Genomic DNA, 24,505 nt, shown 5'->3' with positions numbered 1-24,505 from the left:
TTTTTGCCTTAAGTTTGCTTTGTAAGTTGGTGATTATTACGCATTTTACGCGCGGGTTGGCTGCCTTTTAAAGTGCCTTAGAGACTCCAAATTTCGTTCAAAACCTTATAGCAGTAGTATTTACCTTCGCCAACACGTGGCATTTAGTTCACTTTACTCTGCCGAATTTGAATATTTTGCTCTTGGTGATATAGTGGACTCTTTTACGCACAAATACTATTTGGTCTTCTCGTGTTGTCTTGTTTTTGACTGCTGCTGAAGCTGGAAATGAACACACACAGTAAGACCCACTGACCCTAACGCAAAGATTTGTTTTCTTATCAAAGGAATTTCGGGAGTCCTCTGTCTCATTGGTGTGTCCGGTTCTCGGCCGGCAAGGAGTTGTCACCATGCCACATTTTGACACGCAGGAGTTCGGGGAGGCTGCACCGTTTTTGCGCAAAACGGACCTGGAGCTGATGGCTGCGCAGACCATCGCTTTTGACGGTAGGCCTACTTAACGGAAATCCAGTGGCATGGACCCTTATAGCGCATGTAGCCTACTGTAAAAACATCTTTGTCAATTTTTTTTTTTTTATTAAATTGGTTTGGGATTTTAAAATGTTTTCTCTCAAAATAAGTTAAACATTCTGCTAGAGTTGTGAGTTATTTTCACTTTTCTAATCATATTTTCTGTAGAAACAATTGAAAATCTTTAAACAAGGCATGATAAAGCAGGTCACTAGTAACAAGGTAATGTGACTTGGACGAAATATTTAAACAAGTTGGTTTGCATTGGAAACAAATTAAATTGGCACTTTTTTTTTACACTGACACTGAGGCCTATTTAAGTGAATTGCTCAGATGAATGTGTGTAATAACATTTGTTTATGTTACATTGCTGTATATCAGGGGTTTCTCAAAGTCTGAAACTGTGGGCCTCCCCCCAGACAAAGCTTGGAAAAAGGTGCCCCCTGGCTAAATTGGATGCGTATGGGATCATGATCATGTTATTTGATCCCATAAACACTCAACAGTTGTGACAAGATAGTCTGATATTGCTCTTTGACATATTTCAGACTACATCAAATACATAAAAAAGTGGGGGGAAACAGTAAAATTCCACAAAACTACTGTATCTCCGAACTATCTCTTTAACCAAATCACACACATTTAGGCTATTCTATGTGATCTCCTTTTGATAACTAATTTAAAAAATAAATAAATGTCCATTCACTGAGCCTCCCCTGAAACTGCTTGGAGCCACCTGGAAGGCCCGCATCCCACTTTGAAAACCCCTGCTCTATTCATTCAGTTATCTTATCTGATCCGGCATTGGATAATTGAGAGTTCGGCCTGTAATGGTTTAGTTTTGCCTGTCCTATTAGGTAAGAAGCGAGGGTGGATCCCTGATGAAAAAGAGGCTTACATTGAGATTGAGATCAAGGAACTCAATGGAGACCAAGTCATCGTTGAGACCAAAGATAATAGGGTATGAAACCCAGGCAATATAACCCGTTAACCCTTTGCTTTGCTTTCTATTGAAACCATCAAATATAATACCATGATCCCAGTCTCATGTCCACCTGTGTCCGCTGCCTTTAGACCGTGACGGTGAAGGAGGATGAGCTCCAGCAGATGAACCCTCCGAAGTTTGACATGATCGAGGACATGGCCATGCTGACCCACCTCAACGAGGCCTCCGTGCTCTTCAACCTGCGCAGACGCTACGCTGCCTGGATGATCTACGTAAGTATCCCGTTATGGACTCTCACGCGGACTTTCCCTTCCCCTCTCCCAGGTTCAGCAAGTGGGCCAAGTGTCCAGATTTAAACCAGCAAGTTGCACCACGAGCTTAATGTCACAAGCCTGTCAGTAGCTCCCCACGTGGTGTCGTCATTTCTGGGGCTTTATGTGACGGATAACGGTGTGTTAATGGAGATGTAGCTATACTGTGGTGATCATTCATTGTGTGCTGTGCTCCTGTTGCCTCAGACGTACTCGGGCCTCTTCTGTGTGACAGTGAACCCGTACAAATGGCTGCCCGTCTACACGGCAACTGTGGTCGCCGCCTACAAAGGCAAGCGGCGCGCCGAGGCCCCGCCCCACATCTACTCCATCTCAGACAATACCTACAATGACATGCTGCGCAGTGAGTCACACACACACACACACACACACACACACACACACACACACACACACACACACACACACACACACACACACACACACACACACACACTAAAACACACAAGCATGTACACACTGATGTATACATTAAACTCATACTCACACTTTCGAGCGTGATATTTACGCATTATAATCAATGATTTTAAGACTATTATTGTTTTGCTCTTCATCAGATCGGGAGAATCAGTCCATGCTCATCACGTAAGTTAGAACTACTTTAAAAAAGTTTTTCTTTCTCACATTAGAGTTCCCATTTGACATCTTGTCACTGTATGAACAATTATGCAATATTGTATGTCCTTCACAGCCACTTTAAAGTTTTTTTTTTTTTTTCCTTCGAAGCTTTTGTGCTTTGGTTGAAAGCTATAGAACTTTATGATTTTTTTGTTGACTTTAACATACAGTGTCATTTCTTGATTTACACGCACTTTGCCAGTTTTGTGACCAGTTTTTACCTGTTGTATCTGCACTTTGTTATTTTTTCACACTCCTATAGCGGAGAATCCGGTGCTGGCAAAACTGTCAACACCAAACGTGTCATTCAGTATTTTGCCATTGTGGCCGCTCTTGGGGAAGCATCTGCTAAGAAAGGAGTAAGGCCAAAATGGCAGTCCATATTTTTTGTTCCCCACCCCGCTTTTTCAAGCATTTTTGGTGTTTTCTTTTTTCTTTTTTTGGTCCCAGGAATCCTTCAGTGTCCTTCCCTTAAAACCTGTCCATACCTCTTCCCCACTGATTTGTCAAATCGTGAATGTGAACATTGATTACATTCATGTTTGAGTCTGATACCCTCATCTGCCTTGTGTACGTTAGCCCTTTGCAGCTGCTCCTATGCTTTCTTATTGATTTTTGAATCATTCCCCACCCCCGCTTTCCATGTCATTTCTTTATTTTTGGAATTTGAATTAACAATGCGACTTTTGCATAATCTTTCCAGTTCATATTGATTTTTGGTTTTGATTTTTTTTCTATTTTGTTTGATATTCATTTTTCCTCCCTTTTTCTCCCCTGTGTCCCCATTTCGATCACCACACTTCACTAAGTGGCTCTGTTCATTATATAAAACAAGGTGGCATCAGTTTTACCAGTCTTAACAAGCACAGTGTATCTCATCATCTTCTGGCCCTTCTGACTGTGAAAGTGTCTCTGATGTTCTCTGATGGAGAGCTGAGACAGAGATATCGTGCTCACAGGCTTCTCACCTTTTTCTTTTGCAGCAAGGCCCTGCCACTAAAACAGGGGTAAGTCGGAGCTATAGAACAAATCAAACGTTTTATTTAGCTTCCTTTGGCATTGCTTTGTCTTTACTCTTCATTTTTGGCTCCTTCCCAGGGCACCCTGGAGGACCAGATCATTGAGGCCAATCCCGCCATGGAGGCGTTTGGCAATGCCAAAACGCTAAGGAATGACAACTCATCCCGTTTTGTGAGTACCGTAATTTCCGCACTATAAGCCGCACCGGAGTATAAGCCGCAGCAGCAAAATTGCCTGTTTGTTACATATATAAGCCGCACCGGACTATAAGCCGCAGGTGTTTTAATGTTTTTTTTTTTTTTTTTAATTGTGTTTTAATGTTTAATTACCATATGTAAGGGTTCATGCACAGAGGGGATTGTCGGGAAAGAGATGGCTGTTTGAGGAAGCTCCCATTTATTAACATTTCAACAAAACAACATAACACAACACCACCTGTGTTTTTTTTTACAGTGCACACAGTGTCCGCGGTGTGGTGAAAAGAGGGCAAGAGAGGAAATTAAAACAGAAGTGGATTTATAGTTAGAAAGAGTGCTAAAGAAGAGAGAATTCCGTTTTTTTTTTTTTTTTCGAAAAAATCCATAGATAAGCCGCACCGTTATATAAGCCGCAGGGCCAAAAAACGGGGAAAAAGCCACGGCTTATAGTCCGAAATTTACGGTACTTGTAAAACACCTAATGCCACTCCACTCAATTGGGTTTGATATCTCACAGTTTGTTGGAGAGAGTATGAATTTGTCTGTGGATCTGTGCTGCATCTCATAGTGTGTTTGTTACCCACAGGGCAAGTTCATCAGGATCCACTTTGGACACACTGGCAAACTGGCCTCTGCTGATATCGATATATGTGAGTTAATGAGAGAAGGATACACACACAATAAGATAACACCACGCCTTTCTCTTCTTGTTTCATGCGTGATTTAAAAAATCCTCCTCTCTTTGACCTTCAGATCTTCTGGAAAAATCCAGAGTGATATTTCAGCAGCCTGGTGAGAGGAGCTACCACATCTACTACCAGATCATGTCCCAGAAGAAACCAGAACTTCTAGGTTAGGCCCTCTGCATGCTTTTGATATGTCCTTAGCCAGGGGACAGTTAGGTGACACAAACACAGTACACATGATCCCGTGAACTCTTGTTTGCAGACATGCTGCTGGTATCCACCAACCCCTACGACTACCACTTCTGCTCCCAGGGTGTGACCACCGTGGAGAGCATGGATGATGGAGAGGAGCTGATGGCCACTGACGTAAGAGCTTTTTTTTTTTAGCATTTTCATAGGGAGAGAAATTCAGCTACATTTGAGTTGTAGTTATCAGAGTCATCATGACATCACTTCCTCTTGTCCACTCTCCATAGCACGCCATGGACATCCTTGGCTTCCTGCCCGAGGAGAAGTATGGCTGCTATAAAATAGTTGGAGCCATCATGCATTTTGGCAACATGAAGTTCAAGATGAAGCAGCGTGAGGAGCAGGCAGAGGCTGACGGCACCGAGAGTGAGGACCATTTTGCAGACTAGGCTCCTGAATTCATTACGGGCTGATTTGAAAAGATTGTTTTCTGATTCTTTTTGTTTATTTATGTCTTGTTTGGTTACCCAGGTGCGGACAAGGCCTCCTACCTGATGGGAGTCAGTTCAGCCGACCTCATCAAGGGCCTCCTGCACCCAAGGGTGAAGGTGGGCAACGAGTACGTGGTGAAGGGACAGAATGTTGAACAGGTGAGAAAGTGCACTGACGTCTGCTGTCTGTGGGTTTTGCTTCATGGTGCTGTATAGGAACTAAATATGAGGTGGGGAGTGATGCTTAAGTGAACAATAATAAAGGAAATTACGACAGAATTTGAATGCTCGAATGTGAAAGATACATAAAAATGGTAACACTTTACAATAACGGTACATTAATTAATGGTTAGTTAATGCTTAATAACTTAATAACAGGCATTATACTAACCCTTAATTAACAGCCTTGACCGTAGGCTTGGCCTAACCTTAACCTCAGTTGCTTCATGCGTCAACCCAACCACAATACCTTAGTTAACATGAACACCATTAGTGATTACTATACACATTAGTTAACTGTTAATTAAGGGTTAGCTAATGTTCATTAAGCATCAACCAACCCTTAATTATTGTAAAGAGTTACCAAGTGAATTCAGCATGTGCAATGTTCAGTTCATGCTGCTGGGTGACTAGCATGCTGATGAAGGGCGGCTTCTTAATTCTCACTGAATAGTTACATTTTCACGGAGCATTTCTATTTTAACCGGCACATGCTTTTCTAGCCTTTACGGTACTGGTTTATCTGTCAGGAAGCTCACAGACCAATGCATGCGCTGTAAATCATCACACGTGATGCTACTCAGCCAATCAACAAGCGAATCGATTCTGCCTGCTGCTGCTGCGGGAGAGTTGACACACGGCGGAGGAGAGGTGAGACTCAGAGAAATGCGAGAGAAGTATTTCACATCGCGTGCTCAAAAGAAACGAGTAGACCGCGAAAACAAAGCTTTAGTTTTAATCCAGAGCAGGCAGACTCATGTTCATTCATTGGTCTCACGAGCAGTTCAAAACCAGTATGTCTCGTGAAGTGTGATGCGATCCTGACCAGCTGTCTATGGAAGCGCCACACATGAGCACACACACACACCGGCATGCAAAGTTTGCATTGCGAGCGACCGATAGATAGAAAGACAGACAGACAGAGTGGGAGCTCACTTCTATCAAGAGAAAAGGAGGTTTGTTGGCTGAGAGCCTGACTGATAAAATGTGAAATGGAGTTAAGAAAAGGAAGACAAGGGGGAACTTATTTTTCTAAAATTAAAGCACTTTATTTTAAGATGCAAATTTTTCCAAAGCACTGTTGTGTTATTTCTAAATGCAGCCATTATTTTACTTGAAATGAGAAAATAACATGTATTTATTATTAGTGTAGGCTAGTTATTTATAATTACGGTAATCCAGTTAAATATGAAAACTGTAAATAAACATTATAGATGTTTATTTTGATTTAACAGTCAGTCATTGACTACATACAGATGTTGTACCATTAGGCTACTGCAATCATTGAAGTAGCCTAAGTTCAATGGGACTGAATCATAACGCAAGCTCAATGTTCCGGACCTTCGCTTGAGGACATTTTCTCTATCTGGACCTCTTAGAATTTTAATTGAGTGCCCCTGCGAGAATCTGGTATCTAGGCAACAGGGACTACAGCATCCATGTGACTGACAGCTCTGTTCCTCCTCTGTGTGTGTGTGTGTGTGTGTGTGTGTGTGTGTGTGTCTGTGTGTGTGTGTGTGTGTCTGTGTGTGTGTGTGTGTATGTGTGCGTGCGTGCGTGCGTGGGTGCTTTAGGTTAACTATGCCGTTGGCGCTCTGGCCAAAGCCACTTACGACCGTATGTTCAAATGGCTCGTCGGACGCATCAACCGGACCTTGTACACCTCCCTGCCTCGCCAGTACTTCATAGGAGTGCTAGACATTGCCGGCTTTGAGATCTTTGATGTAAGTCTATCTATATTGTTTGTCTTCTCAACATAGATTAAAATGGTCTTATTCTATTTTTTGGTTGCTTTAATATCAACAGGTGTTCTGTTCATGTATGCTTTCATCCTCTTTTTCATTGTGATGGACAAATCCACACAACATATTCTCTTGTTGGTCGTGCTGTCTCCGCTTCTAAAGTGTCCTCTGAACACCTGTTCCTCTTTCATCGCAGCTCAACAGCTTTGAGCAGCTGTGCATCAACTTCACCAACGAGAAGCTGCAACAGTTTTTCAACCACCACATGTTCATCCTGGAGCAGGAGGAGTACAAGAGGGAGGGCATCGAGTGGACCTTCATCGACTTCGGGCTGGACCTCCAGGGTTGCATCGATCTCATTGAAAAAGTACAGGAAGCATTTCATTCATTGTTAGAGAAGGTTTAATCATAACTGGGTTTCCTTTATGATATCTGTATTGGATTAGGGTTTGGCACCAAAACCCGGTACTAATGGCACCGATACCTTTTCAGCCAGTACTACTTGTACTCAATTGCAACGTAGAATTAGGTGCCTCATTTAGGTGCCATGTCCAAGCTGAGTGAAATATCTGCCCTCCAGTGCTCCAAAACCGGCTCAGCACGCACCTTCACTAAACATTATAGTTTTGAGTGTGCAGCTTCACACAAAAAATAAAAAATAAAAAATAAAAATAAATAAATAATAAATAAATAAATAAATGAAAAAATAAATAAATAAATAAATAAATAAATAAATAAATAAATAAATAAATAGATAAATAAATAAATAAATAAAATAAAATAAAATAAAATAAAATAAAATAAAATAAATCCGCTTTAAATAAAAAAAGAATATTGGTTTGGGCACCTTTTAGGCCACCGGTACCGTTTTAAAGGTATTGCTTTAGCACCGGTATCTGAAAAAAATATTAAACAATACCCATCCCTATATTGGATAAAGTCCGATTATATTGTATATCATTTATCTGAGATATTTTGCACTTTGTGTTTAATAACGGTCATGTACGAATGATGAAAGTCACACTTTCTCAGACATGCATCCGACTGACACCCTCCTCTTCCTCCAGCCACTCGGCATCATGTCCATCCTGGAAGAGGAGTGCATGTTCCCAAAGGCCACAGACGGCAGCTTCAAGGCCAAGATGTACGACAACCACATCGGCAAGTCGGCCAACTTCCAAAAGCCTCGGCCAGACAAGAAGCGCAAGTACGAGGCCCACTTTGAGCTGATGCACTACGCCGGAGTGGTAAGAGCATTTTCGCTAAAACGATCGATGGGACAATCTTTACACATTCAGAATTCACTACATTCATTTTATTAAGAGCAAGTTAATAATTTGGAATGCGCCTGTTGTTTTTCCCAGGTGCCGTACAACATTATTGGCTGGCTGGACAAAAACAAAGATCCCCTGAATGAGACGGTGGTGGTGTGCTTCCAGAAGTCCTCCAGCAAGCTGCTCGCCTCTCTGTATGAGAATTACATCGCCTCAGACTCAGGTACAGTCAGTGGGCAGCTGATTAAGGAGACTGTAGCATCGTGTAGGCTTCAGCTTTCGGGCGGTCCAACTAATCACTCTGCCGATTTCTGCATAACGACAGACCCCAAGCCTGGAGCCAAGGAGAAGAGGAAGAAGGCTGCCTCGTTCCAGACGGTCTCTCAGCTTCATAAGGTGAGACTGGCACCTACTGTATGTATATAGCTTGTGGCCGTGCTGATTATGAGTATGAATATTATTGATGCGGATGAATGCAAACAACTGAAATTCGGGGGCGTCACCGGAGAGCTGGGAGGGAGGCAGTTAAGACTTGCAGTGATGTTTAGGGCATTGATCACATGAACATCACTTTAAGTCTGTGCTGGCTCCTCTCTCCTATACGTCGAGGAGCACATCTGCGCTGAAGATGAGAAGGTTCTGTAAGGTATTTGTGCAATAGTGTTATTGAAACGGTCTTTATTCGCTCTTATTAAATCTGTGTCGTTTCTCCTTCCCTACTAGGAAAATCTGAACAAGCTCATGACCAACCTCCGCAGCACCCAGCCGCACTTTGTTCGCTGCATCATCCCTAATGAGACCAAGACTCCAGGTATGCGATCGTTACCGCGTCACACGGCACGTGCCGCCGGTGGAGAAGTCGATGGCGACTAATTTGATGGTCGAAACCTTTTTCCTGTCCAGGGATCATGGATCCGTTCCTCGTGCTGCACCAGCTACGCTGCAACGGTGTGCTGGAAGGGATCAGGATCTGCAGAAAGGGCTTCCCCAACCGCATCCTCTACGCCGAGTTCAAACAGCGGTGAGACAGACCGGACGCATTATTACGTTCACCCTAAATAGGTTACTCAGAGACCGTGCCGAAAATTTCTCAATCGCACTCGTAATCGGTCGTGATGAAAGGTGCTTTCTTATTCGCCCAACAGCTATCGCATCCTGAACCCACACGCCATCCCAGATGATAAGTTCGTGGACAGCAGGAAAGCCGCCGAGCAGCTGCTGGCCTCTCTGGATATAGATCACAACCAGTATCGATTTGGACACACCAAAGTAGGAGATCAAGGCTTTTGCGTGTGCATTGCGTGTGAATCGATAAGACCTATTCCAACTTTGAATCTTCAGTTAACACGTATACGTTCCATTTTCGGTTTTCTCGCTTGCCTCAATTTATTTCTGGGAGTGTATGCTATTAAAGTGATAGCACTGTCGATCCCAGAGTTAATCATGGTTTCCCTGCTATTTCCCACCGACTCGTGGCTTTGGCCCGGTCCCTTTGTAATATAGGTGTTCTTCAAGGCCGGCCTGCTCGGCTATCTGGAGGAGATGAGGGACGAGCGCCTGGCCAAAGTCCTCACGATGCTGCAGGCCGTCAGCCGCGGCCAGATCATGAGGATGGAGCTGCTGAAGATGATGGAGCGGAAGTAAGAGACCGAAGGCACTTTGAATCTCATCCACGATTTACCTTTTTTCGCATGAATCCGAACGGATCAAAACCTTTATTCGGATAAGACGATAGTGATGTGAGAACATGTACGACTTGCCTTCTGCGGGCACAGGAGGAAGAGTACGGTTTCCTTTTCGCTCCCATGCCGCCTCACAGGAAGGTGAAGACATGAGCACAAAACAAATGAACTCCCCCAGCAGTTGCTTCTCCTAACAGGTTCCACAGGAACACGATCAGCTGCGAGCCTTTCAGCGGGTGACACCCTACACCTTTGGGCTCGCTCCCCTCAAGTCGAGTTATGCGCGGCACGCAAGGGCAGTGTTATCGGCGTGTGTCGCGGCGTGTGCTTCTCCTTGTATGGTTACCAGGCATGTGTGTGGCCCTATTGGTAATAAGGGGCCTCTCTCTCAAACACACACACACACACACACACACACACACACACACACACACCCCTCCTCACCAGTCCCCTGCCATTCTCTCCATCCACCCTCTCTAAATTAAACAATGCTGACGGTGTCCTTAGAGCCAGGTGGCGACATGTGTCAAGTGGCAGCTGCCTGTGGCCCTCCCTAAAAATACAAGCCCCCCCCCCCCCCCCCCCCCCTCCCCCTGGATGCCCCGTGGCCCCTGGCCCCTTTTGTCGCCGGCGCCTGCACTTCTAAGTGAGTGCATTGATGGGATGCGTGGCGGGTGACGGTAGGATTAAAGCGAGCCGTTGGACAGAGGGCTTTGGTTTCTAAATAAACACGAGAGACGCTCACCTTCGAGAGGCACCCGGCGCACGGAGTCATGTCAGAAATGCCATCGAGCTCCCCCACCCTCATTCAGTCACCTCCCTCCCTCCCCACCGCCGCCGCACGGCCCCCCTCCGACACCTTGGCCCGGGACCACAGGCCTGCGCTCGCTCACACACACACCCTCTAAAACACTGACAGCGAGTCCTTGACCGAGCCGCTCCAGCTCCAAATTTAGGCCTGTGAGACTCGCCGTCCTATTGAGACTATGTCAAATCTGGTATCTGTTTGATCGTAGTCCTGAAACAGTAATAGCAGCATTTATGGCTACGATTGCATATACTTTAGTGGCCCTTTTTCATATGATGAGGTACAAGTAGGATTATTGGCAAGGATCTAACCGTGTTATAACCAAGGAAAAGCAACTGGCCTCTGGAATAAATCCAACTGACCTTTTCCCCTACTGTAGTTGAATTTAATTTATATTTGTTTCATTTAATGTCTATTAGTTTCATGCTACTGTAGTTGAATTTAATTTATATTTGTTTTATTTAATTTATATTAGTTTCAAAGGAAAGTTTTAGTGTCATAGTATTTGTGTTTTACATGTACTGGTCAAAATGCCATTTTGGAGGCATTTCCAACACACCAAGAAAAACTATGAGAGGGGAAAAACTGTCCATCCTTTAATTCCATTATCACTTCCTTTCCTGTTTCCAGGGAGGCTTTGATGGTCATCCAGTGGAACATCCGGGCCTTCAACGCTGTGAAGCATTGGCCCTGGATGAAGCTCTTCTTCAAGATCAAGCCTCTGCTGAAGAGCGCCGCCACAGAGAAGGAGCTGGCCATTCTGAAGGACGAGCTGGGCAAGCTGAAAGAGGCGCTGGAGAAATCAGAGGCCAAGCGTAAGGAGCTGGAGGAGAGGCAGGTCAGCCTGACCCAAGAGAAGAACGACCTCTCTCTACAGCTGCAGGCAGTAAGTAGTACTACCCAGATGAACATTTACAAAGACATGGTTCACATCCGAGCATGGGAATGCACCGGACACATCCAGACTTGTATGAGCAGTAATAACCGCAAAATGAGTAAAAATACAAAACGTTCTACCAAGCGTATAGGACGACATTTCCATGTTTTTCTCTCATCTCATTTATCTCGTTTGGCTCTCTTCTCCCCCATAGGAGCAGGACAACCTGGCAGATGCTGAGGACCGCTGTGACCTGCTGATCAAAACCAAGATCCAGCTGGAGGCCAAGGTGAAAGAAATGCTGGAGAGGCTGGAGGACGAGGAGGAGACGAGCGCCAACGTGCTCGCCAAGAAGCGCAAGCTGGAGGACGAGTGTGCCGAGCTGAAGAAAGACATCGACGATCTGGAGATCACCCTGGCCAAGGTGGAGAAGGAGAAACATGCCACTGAGAACAAGGTGAGGGGAGGGGAGACGGGGAGAACATTGGATTGCTGACAGAGGGCGCTGTGGGGCCACAGTCAGCTCCACAGCATATTCAGTGGATTGTGTAGTATGTCTGAGTAGGAAAAATAAAAGTTGGTCTTTTAATGTTTAAAATAACATTATTTTTCCTGAAACAGTAAAGTAATCCCAGGTCTGATTAAAATCTTAAAATTCACGTCCTCCCTTCCCTCTCACAACCCCAGGTGAAGAACCTGATTGAGGAGATGGCAGCTCTGGATGAAACCATCCTGAAGCTGACGAAGGAGAAGAAGGCTCTCCAGGAGGCTCACCAGCAGACACTGGATGACCTGCAGGCAGAGGAAGACAAAGTCAACACTCTGACCAAAGCCAAGGCTAAGCTGGAGCAACAAGTTGATGATGTGAGTTTACAGTAAAATTCAAGGCCATTGATTATCACATGCAAAAGCAAGAAATCACATACAGTAGGATATGAATATTGTATTAGACCACGACTCACGGCCCACTCGAAAATCTCAAAAATGTTTGCGGCCCACATCTGACTGTAAACAGTACAGAGGCCAAATAATGCATTAAAACGATGAAAGGAGCTGTCCTTCAGCACCACACAGAAATCAGACACTAAAAAGTGAGGGGCTGTCTGCAATAGCCTAACAAATAAGTGATTACAAATTAAATAACAGTATCATTCAATAATGGAGAAATGCATTCTCATACAACAACAACAACAATAATAATAATAAAGAATCATGACGATCGTAATGTTTTACAAATAATTTGGCAGCCCACTTGCAATACCTTGGCGGCCCACAGTTTGGGAATGGCTACTGTATATTAGACTAATCAGCACCCTCATCACACCACTTCGGCTACCTGCCAATATATTGATAGATTTATATCAAAACAAATTCATTTTAATTGACAAAATGTACATATATACATAATATTATGTAAGAGGTTTATATCTTACATTCTCTATAAATTAGTTGGAGGGCTCTCTAGAGCAAGAGAAGAAGATGCGCATGGAGCTGGAACGGGCCAAACGTAAGCTGGAGGGGGATCTGAAGCTCTCCTTGGAGTCTGTTATGGACCTGGAGAATGACAAGCAGCAACTCGAAGAGAAGCTGAAAAAGTGAGAATCAAGTTTTCACAAAAACATTACCCTGCTTTCTGGGCTATATCAATAAGTAGTAGTGATTAACATGCATTTTCTATTCATTTTTACTTCAGAAAAGACTTTGAAATGAATGAGATCAGCACAAAGATTGAAGATGAGCAAGCCTTGGTCATCCAACTCCAGAAGAAGATAAAGGAACTACAGGTAGGACTGGAAACCACTTTGAATAATATGAACTCGAGATCGGTCTGATATATAACATCATCTCACTTACCTACATCATATAATATCATATTGTTTTACTCTATCCTTTATACTTTATATTATTCTCTTTAACTCACATCGTGCACCTTTTGTATCGTGATTCCTATTCATCACTTAGGACCTTCTAATTTGGGTGGTTAGCACTGTTGCCTCGAAGCAAGAAGGTCCCAGGTTCGAACCTCGGTCTGTCCCCAGATCCTTTCTGTGTGGAGTTTGCATGTTCTCCCCATGTTCGTGTGGGTTTCGTGCGGGTGCTCCAGTTTCCTCCCACCATCAAAAAACATGTATGTTAGGGTTAATACCCTACGACACGCTGAAGAAGGCCGTTAGGTTGAAACGTTCGTGTCCGTGTACCTGGTGAACTGGAATAAACCAAAGAAAGGACATTCTGTGTGCTGGCTCTCCTTCTCCTTAAACTGTTCTCCTGTGCCGTGCCCCTAAACTCTTATAAACACCGGTGAGTGTGCTCGCTGCTGGCTGATTGCCAGTTTGTTTGAACAGGGTTAATACCCCTGTCAGTGCCCCTGAGCAAGGCACTGGCAAAATACCTTGGGCCAAATGTATCAATCATGTGTACACACGAAAAGTGTGTTGCACCACTTTCCACACATGTTTCCGAATTTATAAAAATCCACAGGCAGTGAGAATTTGCGTACCGGTACACATCTCTCACACCATGCGTATACGACTAGTGTGATGTTGTGAGTTGGCAGAAAATGATAATCTGTCAATTTGGGTGGCATTTTATTTTGGATGTACAAAGATTTCTATACCTAAATACACACAGACTTTTATGCATTTGATTTCTATACCTAAATACACACAGAATTTTATGCATTTGATTCCTGGAGTTGGTCCCCGGGCCCACTGCTCCTAGTTCTAGGAAGGTTCCTAGTAGAGGATGGGTCAAATGCAGAAGATGAATTTCCCCCACGGGGACAATAAAGTATAAAGTATAACTTAACTTGTATTTTATTGGACTGCACTTTTGGATTTTTAGTAATTTTATGTCTTGATTTGTTTTCTGACTATTGATGTTGAGCGCTACGCTGCATACTAAGTCGAATTCCTCGTATGTAATCCGATTACCTCCTGTGGCAATAAAAGTGATTCTCATTCTCATCATGATAAACAAACTAACTGAACTCCCTTGTGCCCTGCAGGCTCGTGTGGAGGAGTGTGAGGAGGAGCTGGAGGCGGATCGGGCTGGCAAGGCCCGGCTGGAGAAGCAGCACAGCGACGTGGCTCGCGAGCTGGAGGCTCTGAGCGAGCGGCTGGAGGAGGCGGGCGGCGCCACCGAGGCCCAGGTGCAGATGAACAGGAAGCGAGAGGCCGACTTCCTCAAGCTGCGGCGAGAGCTGGACGAGGCCCTGCTGCAGGGCGAGACCACGGCCGCCGTCCTGAGGAAGAAGCACGCGGACAGCGTGGCCGAGCTGAGCGAGCAGATCGACAGCCTGACGCGCCTCAAGCAGAGGCTGGAGAAGGAAAGGAGCGAGGCCAAGATGGAGGCTGACGACCTGGCCTCCAGTGTGGAGCAGATCTCCAAGGGCAAGGTAGGGAAAGACACAGGGCCGGTGAAATTCTGCCTATATAACTTTAAAAGTGAGTAAAAAACATATATGCCGGGACCGATATATCTGTGATAGGCCAATATCGGCCGACCGATATATTGGTCGGGCTCTATATTTAACATATCTTTGTTATGTTTGGGTAGTTTTTGCTAGACTGCAGTTGACAGGGAGTAATAAAAAAACAAATGCTTCACAAAAATCCTTTAAAAAGGTTACATTTGCTGTCTCTGGTCTGTAGGCAAACTCTGAGAAGATGTGTCGTCTGTATGAAGATCAAATGAATGAGGCTAAGGCCAAGGTGGAAGAGCTCCAGAGGCAGCTCAATGAGGCCAACAGCCAACGGGCCCGCGCTCAGGCCGAGGGTGGTAAGGACCGAGTTAAAGTGTCAGCATTGATCTCATAAACGGATGTCACAGTCACAGACCTTGTATGTAATGCAGTTTTTCCTCCATGACGTCTCCATGATGTCTTTTCTCTCTGTAGGCGAGCTGGGCAGGAAGCTTGAAGAGCGGGAAGCCTTGGTCTCCCAGCTCCAGCGCACCAAGACCTCTATCAGTCAGAATGTTGAGGAGCTCAAGAAACAGCAGGAGGACGACAGTAAGGTCAGCTCCATGACACTAAATCAGTATTATCCTCAGTGATTGTTATTGACAGAGCTGCTAGCCAGCTCAGTAGACTTCTGGAGCTCTTGCAATTCCACTGACCACTCTCCCTTGATTGCTCTCCCAAAGGCGAAGAACGCCCTGGCCCATGCACTGCAGTCATCCAGACATGACTGTGATCTGCTGAGAGAGCAGTATGACGAGGAGCAGGAGGGCAGGGCGGAGCTGCAGAGGGCTCTGTCCAAGGCCAACGCTGAGGTGGCCCAGTGGAGGACCAAGTATGAAACGGACGCCATCCAGAGGACTGAGGAACTGGAGGAGGCCAAGTGAGTGAGATGTATAATTCACTTCTAGAATCACATAAGGAGGGGGAATGTTTATTAATCACAATCAGCATTAGAATGGTAACAGCAGCATCCAATTTGTTTGCCTTACATTAGGAAGAAGCTGGTGACACGACTGCAGGAGATTGAGGAGTCAGTGGAGGCTTCCAACGCCAAGTGCGCCTCCCTGGAGAAGACCAAGCACCGGCTGCAGACAGAGATCGAGGACCTGGTCGTGGACCTGGAGCGCTCCAACGCTGCAGCTGCTGCCCTGGACAAGAAGCAGCGCAACTTTGACAAGGTATTAGCCCAGAGGAGCTCTGGCCTGAATCCAACGCCTTGTGAGACCAATCTAACTGAAGATTATTACCTTTAGTCAGATACTTAATTTGTAGATCTGTCTTGTAACCTGTGGGATTTGGTATCATATACAGTGAGTCCAACTCGTGACCACTCTCTCCTATCTTTCCAGTCTCTCACACTTTGTCATTAAAAAAATCTAAATAAATAAATAAATAATCTAAACAAAATGAAATAAAAACAGCATGTGTGATATCCCCTCCAGGTGCTGGCTGAGTGGAAACAGAAGTATGAAGAGTGCCAGACAGAGCTGGAGAGCTCTCAGAAAGAGTCTCGCAGCCTGAGCACAGAGCTCTTCAAACTGAGGAACTGCTATGAGGAGGCCCTGGATCATCTGGAAACCACCAAGAGGGAAAACAAGAACCTCCAGGGTAGACCTACTGCTAGATCTCATCTCATTCAAACCCAGTTGGAATGTTGGGGAAAGAAATATTAATAAAACTGCTTGTTTATCTCCATTACTCCAGAGGAGATATGTGACCTGTCAGATCAAATCAGTCAGGGAGGGAAGACCATCCATGAGTTGGAGAAGATCAGGAAGGGTCTGGACATGGAGAAAATGGAGATTCAAGCTGCTCTAGAGGAAGCTGAAGTAAGCAGTTTACTGTCTCACTTCCCACTTTTTGTTCCCTGTGTAACATTTTTGTCCTTAGTAGCTAGCCAAATCTTCCACAACACTAAGTTGTGTGTGTGTGTGTGTGTGTGTGTGTGTGTGTGTGTGTGTGTGTGTGTGTGTGTGTGTGTGTGTGTGTGCGCGCGTGTGCGCGTGTGCGTGTGCGTGCATGTGCGTGTGTGTGCGTGCGCGCGCGTACGTACGTCTGTGTCTCAGGGCACTCTGGAGCATGAGGAGAGCAAGACTCTGCGGATCCAGCTGGAACTTAACCAGATCAAGGCTGACATTGACAGGAAGCTGGCAGAGAAGGATGAAGAAATCGACAACCTTCGGTGAGTTTCATTACCAGATATTCTCTACATTACTCTTTTGTGACATGTGTGTCTATCCCATCGACCACTTCCCATAATGTATCCTCATTATCTCTCTCTACTATGTCCTTCTAGCCGTAACCACCAAAGAACCCTGGAGTCCATGCAGTCCACCTTGGACGCTGAGGCCAAGTCTCGCAGTGAGGCAGTGCGCCTGAGGAAGAAGATGGAGGGCGACCTGAACGAGATGGAGGTGCAGCTGAACCACGCCAACAGGCAGGCCTCTGAGTCCCAACGACTCCTGAGAAACCTGCAGGTCCAGATCAAAGTGAGTCCAGACAGCTGCCAGCCGGTCAGCTAACCCACTGTGTTGGATTGAATAGCTCACATGGAGAAGATAGTTAAAGTTTTGTTCATTTCTGTCTGTTCTATATTCACTAAAACACATCTTTAGATTCATATTTAACGTTTATTCATCCTATCTGCACATCGGCTCGACAGATGGTCTCCATCACCGTGCTTAAGTGAGAGAACTTGCTTGGTGATGACCAAAACTCAGGCTTGTACTTGTTGTGTGGCTCCAGGACACTCAGATGGAGTTGGATGAGACCCTCCACCAGAACGAGGAGCTGAAGGAGCTGGCGGCGCTGACGGAGCGCCGGAACAACCTGCTGACCGCCGAGGTGCAGGAGCTCAGGGACGTGCTGGAGCAGAACGACCGGGCACGCAAGCTGGCCGAACACGAGCTGCTCGAGTCCACTGAGAGAGTCAACCTTTTACACTGTCAGGTATGGAGCCACATTCACAACCATTCTACATCAACAGTAAATAAAGTTCTCTGGTAAGGACAGCAGCTTTTATGTGCATCTCCTGTAGGTGTAGTCGGAATCAATACAATTTCTAATTTTATTCAGAACACGCGCTCGATTCCTACGGTGGAGACTCTGGAGATGATGTGCCATGGGTGCAGTTATGGAGACCGCCCGCTCCGCAGGCTCCCAAAATCGTGACTGACAGACAGACAGACACCGCCCACCCACCTAGGCGCCATCGTGCAACTGTCCGCCATCGGCTCATACTACATCATACAGTGATGATATCACAACAATTGCACGAGTGACATCACTGATGACACCACAATTGCCCAAGTGACATCCCTGATGACCTCAGTACTGATGACATCACAATCTGATGACATCACAATTCTCAAGTGACATCACTGATGGCATCACAATTGCTCAAGTGACATCATTGATGACATCAGCACTGATGACATCACAATCTGATGACATCACAATTCAAGTGACATCACTGAAGACATCATCACTGATGACAGAATTAGTAATGTAAGGGATTACAATTTCCAAAAAGTAATTATATTACAGTTACTAATCCAAGTAACCTCAAGTTACTCCATTACTTTCTCCAGAGCTGGCACAGGGCTAAAACGAAGTGTGGAGATAGGTCTGGCTACGCGAGACTACTGTGTTGCCAGAATGCGACTAGTTTCTTGTCCTAGGTAGGCAAATAAATCAAAAGTATGCAGTTTGGCTGATTTTTCTTTTTTTCAATAATATTTTTATTCAATTTTTGAATTTTGCAAGACAAGACAACGACAAAAACAAAAAAGACAGGGCAGCTCAGACACTTCACAAGTTAGCAAAAACATAGATGTGGACAACAGTAAAGGAAAGGATGGACAAATGAATGAGAATACAATAAAATAAATTAAATTAAATTAGATGTACAAGGCAAAAAGGCAAGAATCAGGTGGCAATATCACTTCAGTTGAGGTATCCAATAGTCAGTGTCTCTGCTAGGTTAGGGTCAATATAATTCAAATAAGGCTCCCATACTTTATAAAAGACAGTTTGCCTGATTGTTGACTCCTCCTGTAAGGTTAATTATTGTTCCAATAACGTGGATTCAGTTCTAAACAGGTTGTACGTCACTTTTTCAGAGGAGGGGGGCAGCGAAAGTAAAGTAACAAGTAACATAACTAATTAGTTTTTATACCAAGTAATAAATAAAGTAATTGTATTACTTTTTAAAGGCATACTCATTCATAAGTAACTAATTACACTTCCTGAGTAACTTGCCCAAGTTACACTGGTCTTGAAATTGTCTTTTCCTCCAGAACACAGGGTTGATCAGCCAGAAGAAGAAGCTGGAGAATGATCTGTCCATGCTGTCTGGTGAGGTAGACGATGCTATGCAGGAGTGCCGCAATGCAGAGGAGAAGGCCAAAAAGGCCATCACTGATGTAAGAGAAATTTGCTTTCTAGCCCGTATCATGTTTTTCATGTCAATGTTGTTACAATTCTTTCCTCGCCATTAGAGTTTGATATGTCGCGGATTACTTCGTGACCAAGCCTCTGTATTTGTAGGCAGCCATGATGGCAGAGGAGCTGAAGAAGGAGCAGGACACCAGTGCCCATCTGGAGAGGATGAAGAAGAACATGGAGCAAACCATCAAGGACCTGCAGATGCATCTGGACGAGGCTGAGCAGATCGCCCTCAAGGGCGGCAAGAAGCAGGTCCAAAAGCTAGAGGCCAGGGTGAGAGCTGAGATAACTTTATAATGGCCGTTTCAGTGCTATCCCACCTGCACAACTGTGATGGAGAGAGCAGATGAGTCATTTTCTGATCTTCCTGGTAGGTCAAAGAACTGGAGAACGAACTGGAATCTGAGCAGAAGAAGAGCCAGGAGTACCAGAAGGGAGGACGCAAGTATGAGAGGAGAATCAAAGAGCTCACCTACCAGGTAAATCAGCAGGGCTGTTTCTGCTCAGAGCATACTAGGCTGTCAAATATGAATGTGTGATTTGGTTACAAAAAGTATGGCAAGAGTATAATGCCCCCTGCTGTTTGTGCAGACGGAGGAGGACAGGAAGAACCTGGTCCGCCTCCAGGACCTCATAGACAAGCTGCAGGCCAAGCTGAAGAGCTACAAGAGGCAGGCTGAGGAAGCGGTGAGTGCACTTACAGATCATAATACTCAAATCAGTTAGCGCCTTAAGAGTTTTTCCATTGCAGCTGCCATGAGTATCGTACATTATCTGCACCATTTGGTTTTCCATTGAAATTGAACAGTTGTGTACATATTAATGGTGTAGGGCAGCAGGGTGGCTTAGTGGTTACTTTAAATGGACGCTCTAGGTTCAAACGCCAGTGTTGTTGGCAAGCATCTGCCCTGAGGACGTGTTCTTGAGCAACGCACTGAATAACTACGAGCTCGAGGACGCTCTTCTGTAGCTGACCTCTAACATGTGGAGAGTGAAGAGTATTTCCCCAGAAGGATCAATAAAGTATCATAGTACTATTATGAAGACACGACTGGCAGCTCCATTTTGAAAGTTGTAAATATGTTTGGCTTCCAGTGTAGAAGCTGCCCTTTACTTAACTCAACTTGGCAGAGCATGCAGAGGAAAAACACTTGGTACTATGCCAGTTTGGGTAGAGTTTATGTATGTGTGGAAAGAAATCTCACATCCCACGTCACGAAATGACATTGCTCCTTCTGTTCGTTGTTCTTCAGCAGCTTGTTTTTCTTTGACCTCCTGTCCGCAGGAGGAGCAGTCAAACTCCAATCTGACTAAGTTCAGGAAGATCCAGCACGAGCTGGACGATGCAGAGGAGAGGGCTGATGTGGCCGAGTCACAGGTCAACAAGCTCCGAGTCCGCACCCGGGACCAAGGTGGAAAGGTCAGTGCAATGTCATCATCAAGAGAAATTCATATTACATTAGGCTTTAGAGCTGCATGACCTTTGGAATTATTCATTAAAATTAGCCCGCAGGCTTCATAAGAACTAATCTTAGAAAAGACTTGGATGTAATCCCCTATTGAAGTTATCCTCACATAGCCCGCTCATGTGATGTCCAGTGTGGTCACGAGTACCGGTAATTCTATTACACTGTATATGTGGTTGCTAATAAACATCCCTGTCTTGTGTATTTCAGCTTGCCGAGTGATGTAGCGAGGACGACCGCGTTGTGCCTGAAGATACCACAGCCAGCCAGCTGCAACAGCTGTGTGACTGTGTGTCTGTGGATGTGTCTGAATAAAGACTTCTGAACCGTTAATAATATGCCTGGTTATTTGCGTTGAGAATATGATCACGATAAAAAATACAGGCAATAAATAAGGTCTTAAGAAGAATTTATTAGGATTGTTATTCATTTCACAAACAGTTGTTAAATAAGGGAAATTAAGTTCCATACCAGCATTAGGAGGATGAACAAGGATGTGAACGTAGGTTACAGAGATGGTGATTGTAGTCGAGCACGAAACTGAAACATGAACTCCCGTCTTTGTGGAACTGTGTTTGATGGGAACGAACACAAAGAGCTCAAGACTGAAATGTGCAGCAACACCACCTGTGTGGATGCAGGTGTTGCCATAGCAACTAATTTATCACACAGTAAACATGTGTGTGTGATAAACACACCATAAACCATGCCAAGACAAATGCCACAAACGGAAAGGGCTTCTTTTCTAAAAGGTCTTTTGCTATGGCATGAATATTATTCTCCGTCACTACTACCAGCATGTATGCAACTCTAAGGAGTCCTCGAACATCACGCATTCATCCTGGGCAGGGATGAGATACAATCAAATGCGATGAGAAAAAGCACCTACTGTAGAATGGTTCTGGTTCTGAGCGTGCTGCCGAATCCACTTTTGGGCAATCGTGTAAAATGCAAACCCATGTGCACGTGATGGTGAGTTAAAGAACTGCCCCCAACCCCACATTCACTGGTATCCTCACAATCTCAGAATTTCCATATCATCTACAGTTTATTTCTTAAGGTGGAAATGCCCATAAAATAACCAGCTATCAGTTAACCATTATACAGCATGTACTTTGCCATGAGGATAAGATTCAACCATCACATTGATGGCTGAAAGAAATCCAACACCTTTGGACCTACTGCAAGACCAAAATACAGCATAATGGTTGAGGGAGGCAAAATAAATATTTGGGATATTATGTAGATGGCTTAAAGGAACACTCCGCCCATTTTCAACCAGCTTTGTATCATTAGAACATCAGTAGTATATCAGAAAACTGTAAACTGTTTTGAAGTCTGTCATTTAATTTGACAGTTATTGAGTGTTAAAGTGTGGACCAGTGACATCACTGGTCCACACCAACTCAAATGAATAACTCGTTAACTCAAATCAACTCTCAATAACTGTCAAACTAGATGAATGATGAATAGTTTGACAGTTATTGAGAGTTGATTTGAGTTAATGAGTTATTCATTTGAGCTAGTGTGGACCAGTGATGTCACTGGTCCACACTTTAACACTCAATAACTGTCAAATTAAATTACTGATGTTCTAATGATACAAAGCTGGTTGAAAATGGGCGGAGTGTTCCTTTAATCTTTCAGCAATTAAGACCAACAGAGCTACAGAAATCAAGGTTCAGAACCAAATTCGTTGTGCCACTGCAGAACTAACCTGTGTCTCAGGAAAGCATGTCACTAAGAAAACCATAGCGATCACCTCAGGCATCTGGCAGAGAGAGAACTTGCAAGAGAGAAGCACTTGTTAAAAAAAAAAAAAGCACTTGCATAAACATCACTGCAAAGCACGACTGATACACAAACTAATCAGACCCATCATCAAGAGCTTAAGACATGCTGAAACCAGGAAGTCTTTCTGCGTGAGCGTTCTTTTTGAAGCCAACAAAGGTTGAGAGTGTAAAGGAAGCATGTGGTGGCGTGGCGTGGCATCATGGCATAGCACTAGTCACTCTTGGCATCAGGGGGTCACCTTCACTTGGAATGCCCTCATACATTCATGTGAACATATAGACCATGTTCCGTGACATACTGGGAGTTAAACTGTACACTCCCGCTTTTCATTTAGAAGTGGTTTAATCCGTATGGTATCAGACTGCAATATGAGGTAGCTCAATCATTTTGTCGTCATCTTGGATGCCAAGCATCTGTTCAGCTCTGCGTCCTGTTTTCCAAAAGAACAGCGCCACATTCAGGCCATTAGAGGCCACAGCAACTCAGCCATGCCCATTGCCCCTTCTCATTTCCAAACAAAAGATAGGCGGTACCATGCAAAAACAGCCATCACATAGAACGATTGTCAACTCCTCCTCTGTGGTTTAGGACTCCATTTTTTAAACTGGTAGACTTTAAGAGTATAATGATGCAATTGAATGATGCTGTTGGGCTGAAGGCTATTTCACATTAAAGAAACCTTGTGACTGGAACAATGAAAGCGGGATTTTAACACTAGCGCCTGCATAGTTTATTCTCTTACCAAAGCATCTCTCACAACATGGATACAAATTCTTATACAAAACGAAGGGCTTTCACCCCTCAAAAAAAAAAAAAAAAAAAAAGTACAATAAACAATTAAAACAATTTTTATCTGTGCAATGTTTTATTCTACAGTTTAACCAGCGCTAAAAGCTATTTTTATTCCAACAAGATGAAAATAATCCAACAACAACAAAACAAACCCGGAAAAGAAAACCCTGGGTGAGAAGAGTCTGAAGTCACTACAGAGTGAATGGTATTAGGGTGCGGGAGCCCCCATGTGACCTGCAAAACTTCTCAGCAGGTCCCTCAAGCTACCTAGATGTGCCGAGTAGAGCCAAAATGCAGCAGTCAACTAGTCACCTAACAGAACACACCCAAAGACAGATCAAATGAAAATGCTGTTCTTTCAAAAGACCCCTGAACAAACCCCTAAATCACCTGTCTTTCCGCGCAGGCGTCGGGCGGTGGAGTGACACAGCGTGGACAGAGAGCTCGTGGGTAGTGGTGGGGGAGAGGGTGAGGGTGGTGACTCCTGGCATCGCTGTGGCACACCACGCACTCACCTGACCATCAGGGTGATGACACCACGCACTCACCTGACCACCAGGGTGATCGTCTAATCTGTGGCCACTTCCAAACCTCGTGTCCATGTGAAAAGAAAAGAGCCTTTTTCTAACAATTTGTTGAATCATATATATTTTTTTTTACATATACTTTTGTATAGGTCATATAAAAGGCTCTATTTGAATTTCACCTAAAGCAAACCACCAACATCGGTCATTTACCGTGGTGGGCGCTTAATTGTCTGTTATACAATGTCGGCGACCTGGGGGTGGGTGAACCGTTTTTTCCTCTTCCTTTCAGGCAAAGAGGGAAAAAAGTTGACGACGACGACAGTCAGGCAAGTCCCCCTCTCGTCTTTCAATGACAGCCTCCATGCAGAGGTACAGACGGCAAACAGATGAGTCTGTACATCCAGAGCGCAGTCAGTCACATAGCAC

General features: G+C 44.6%; 1 protein-coding gene across 1 annotated transcript; it reads left to right on the top strand.

Annotated features, from left to right (window-relative positions):
- Window positions 1–389: 389 nt before the first annotated feature.
- On the top strand, window positions 390–21,293 carry myh7ba (myosin, heavy chain 7B, cardiac muscle, beta a; the record flags this gene model as incomplete). Its single annotated transcript, XM_083660854.1, has 43 exons — window positions 390–486; window positions 1,368–1,471; window positions 1,585–1,728; window positions 1,975–2,131; window positions 2,346–2,373; window positions 2,669–2,765; window positions 3,390–3,413; window positions 3,505–3,597; window positions 4,210–4,273; window positions 4,377–4,475; window positions 4,572–4,675; window positions 4,786–4,924; window positions 5,030–5,148; window positions 6,783–6,932; window positions 7,147–7,317; window positions 8,018–8,197; window positions 8,315–8,447; window positions 8,550–8,620; window positions 8,948–9,035; window positions 9,128–9,245; window positions 9,370–9,493; window positions 9,728–9,864; window positions 11,345–11,600; window positions 11,806–12,048; window positions 12,279–12,455; window positions 13,041–13,186; window positions 13,285–13,375; window positions 14,599–14,988; window positions 15,245–15,371; window positions 15,490–15,608; window positions 15,738–15,934; window positions 16,049–16,232; window positions 16,497–16,662; window positions 16,759–16,883; window positions 17,121–17,236; window positions 17,351–17,543; window positions 17,800–18,003; window positions 19,353–19,478; window positions 19,603–19,773; window positions 19,875–19,979; window positions 20,092–20,187; window positions 20,786–20,920; window positions 21,177–21,293. The coding sequence occupies 43 exons, from the start codon at window positions 390–392 to the stop codon at window positions 21,186–21,188; spliced, it is 5,820 nt and encodes a 1,939-aa protein (XP_083516980.1). The 3' UTR covers window positions 21,189–21,293.
- Window positions 21,294–24,505: the final 3,212 nt, after the last annotated feature.

Source organism: Poromitra crassiceps, assembly GCF_964638095.1.
Source record: "Poromitra crassiceps genome assembly, chromosome: 25".
NCBI lineage: Eukaryota > Metazoa > Chordata > Actinopteri > Beryciformes > Melamphaidae > Poromitra > Poromitra crassiceps.
This window is presented reverse-complemented; position numbering and strand designations above follow the sequence as displayed.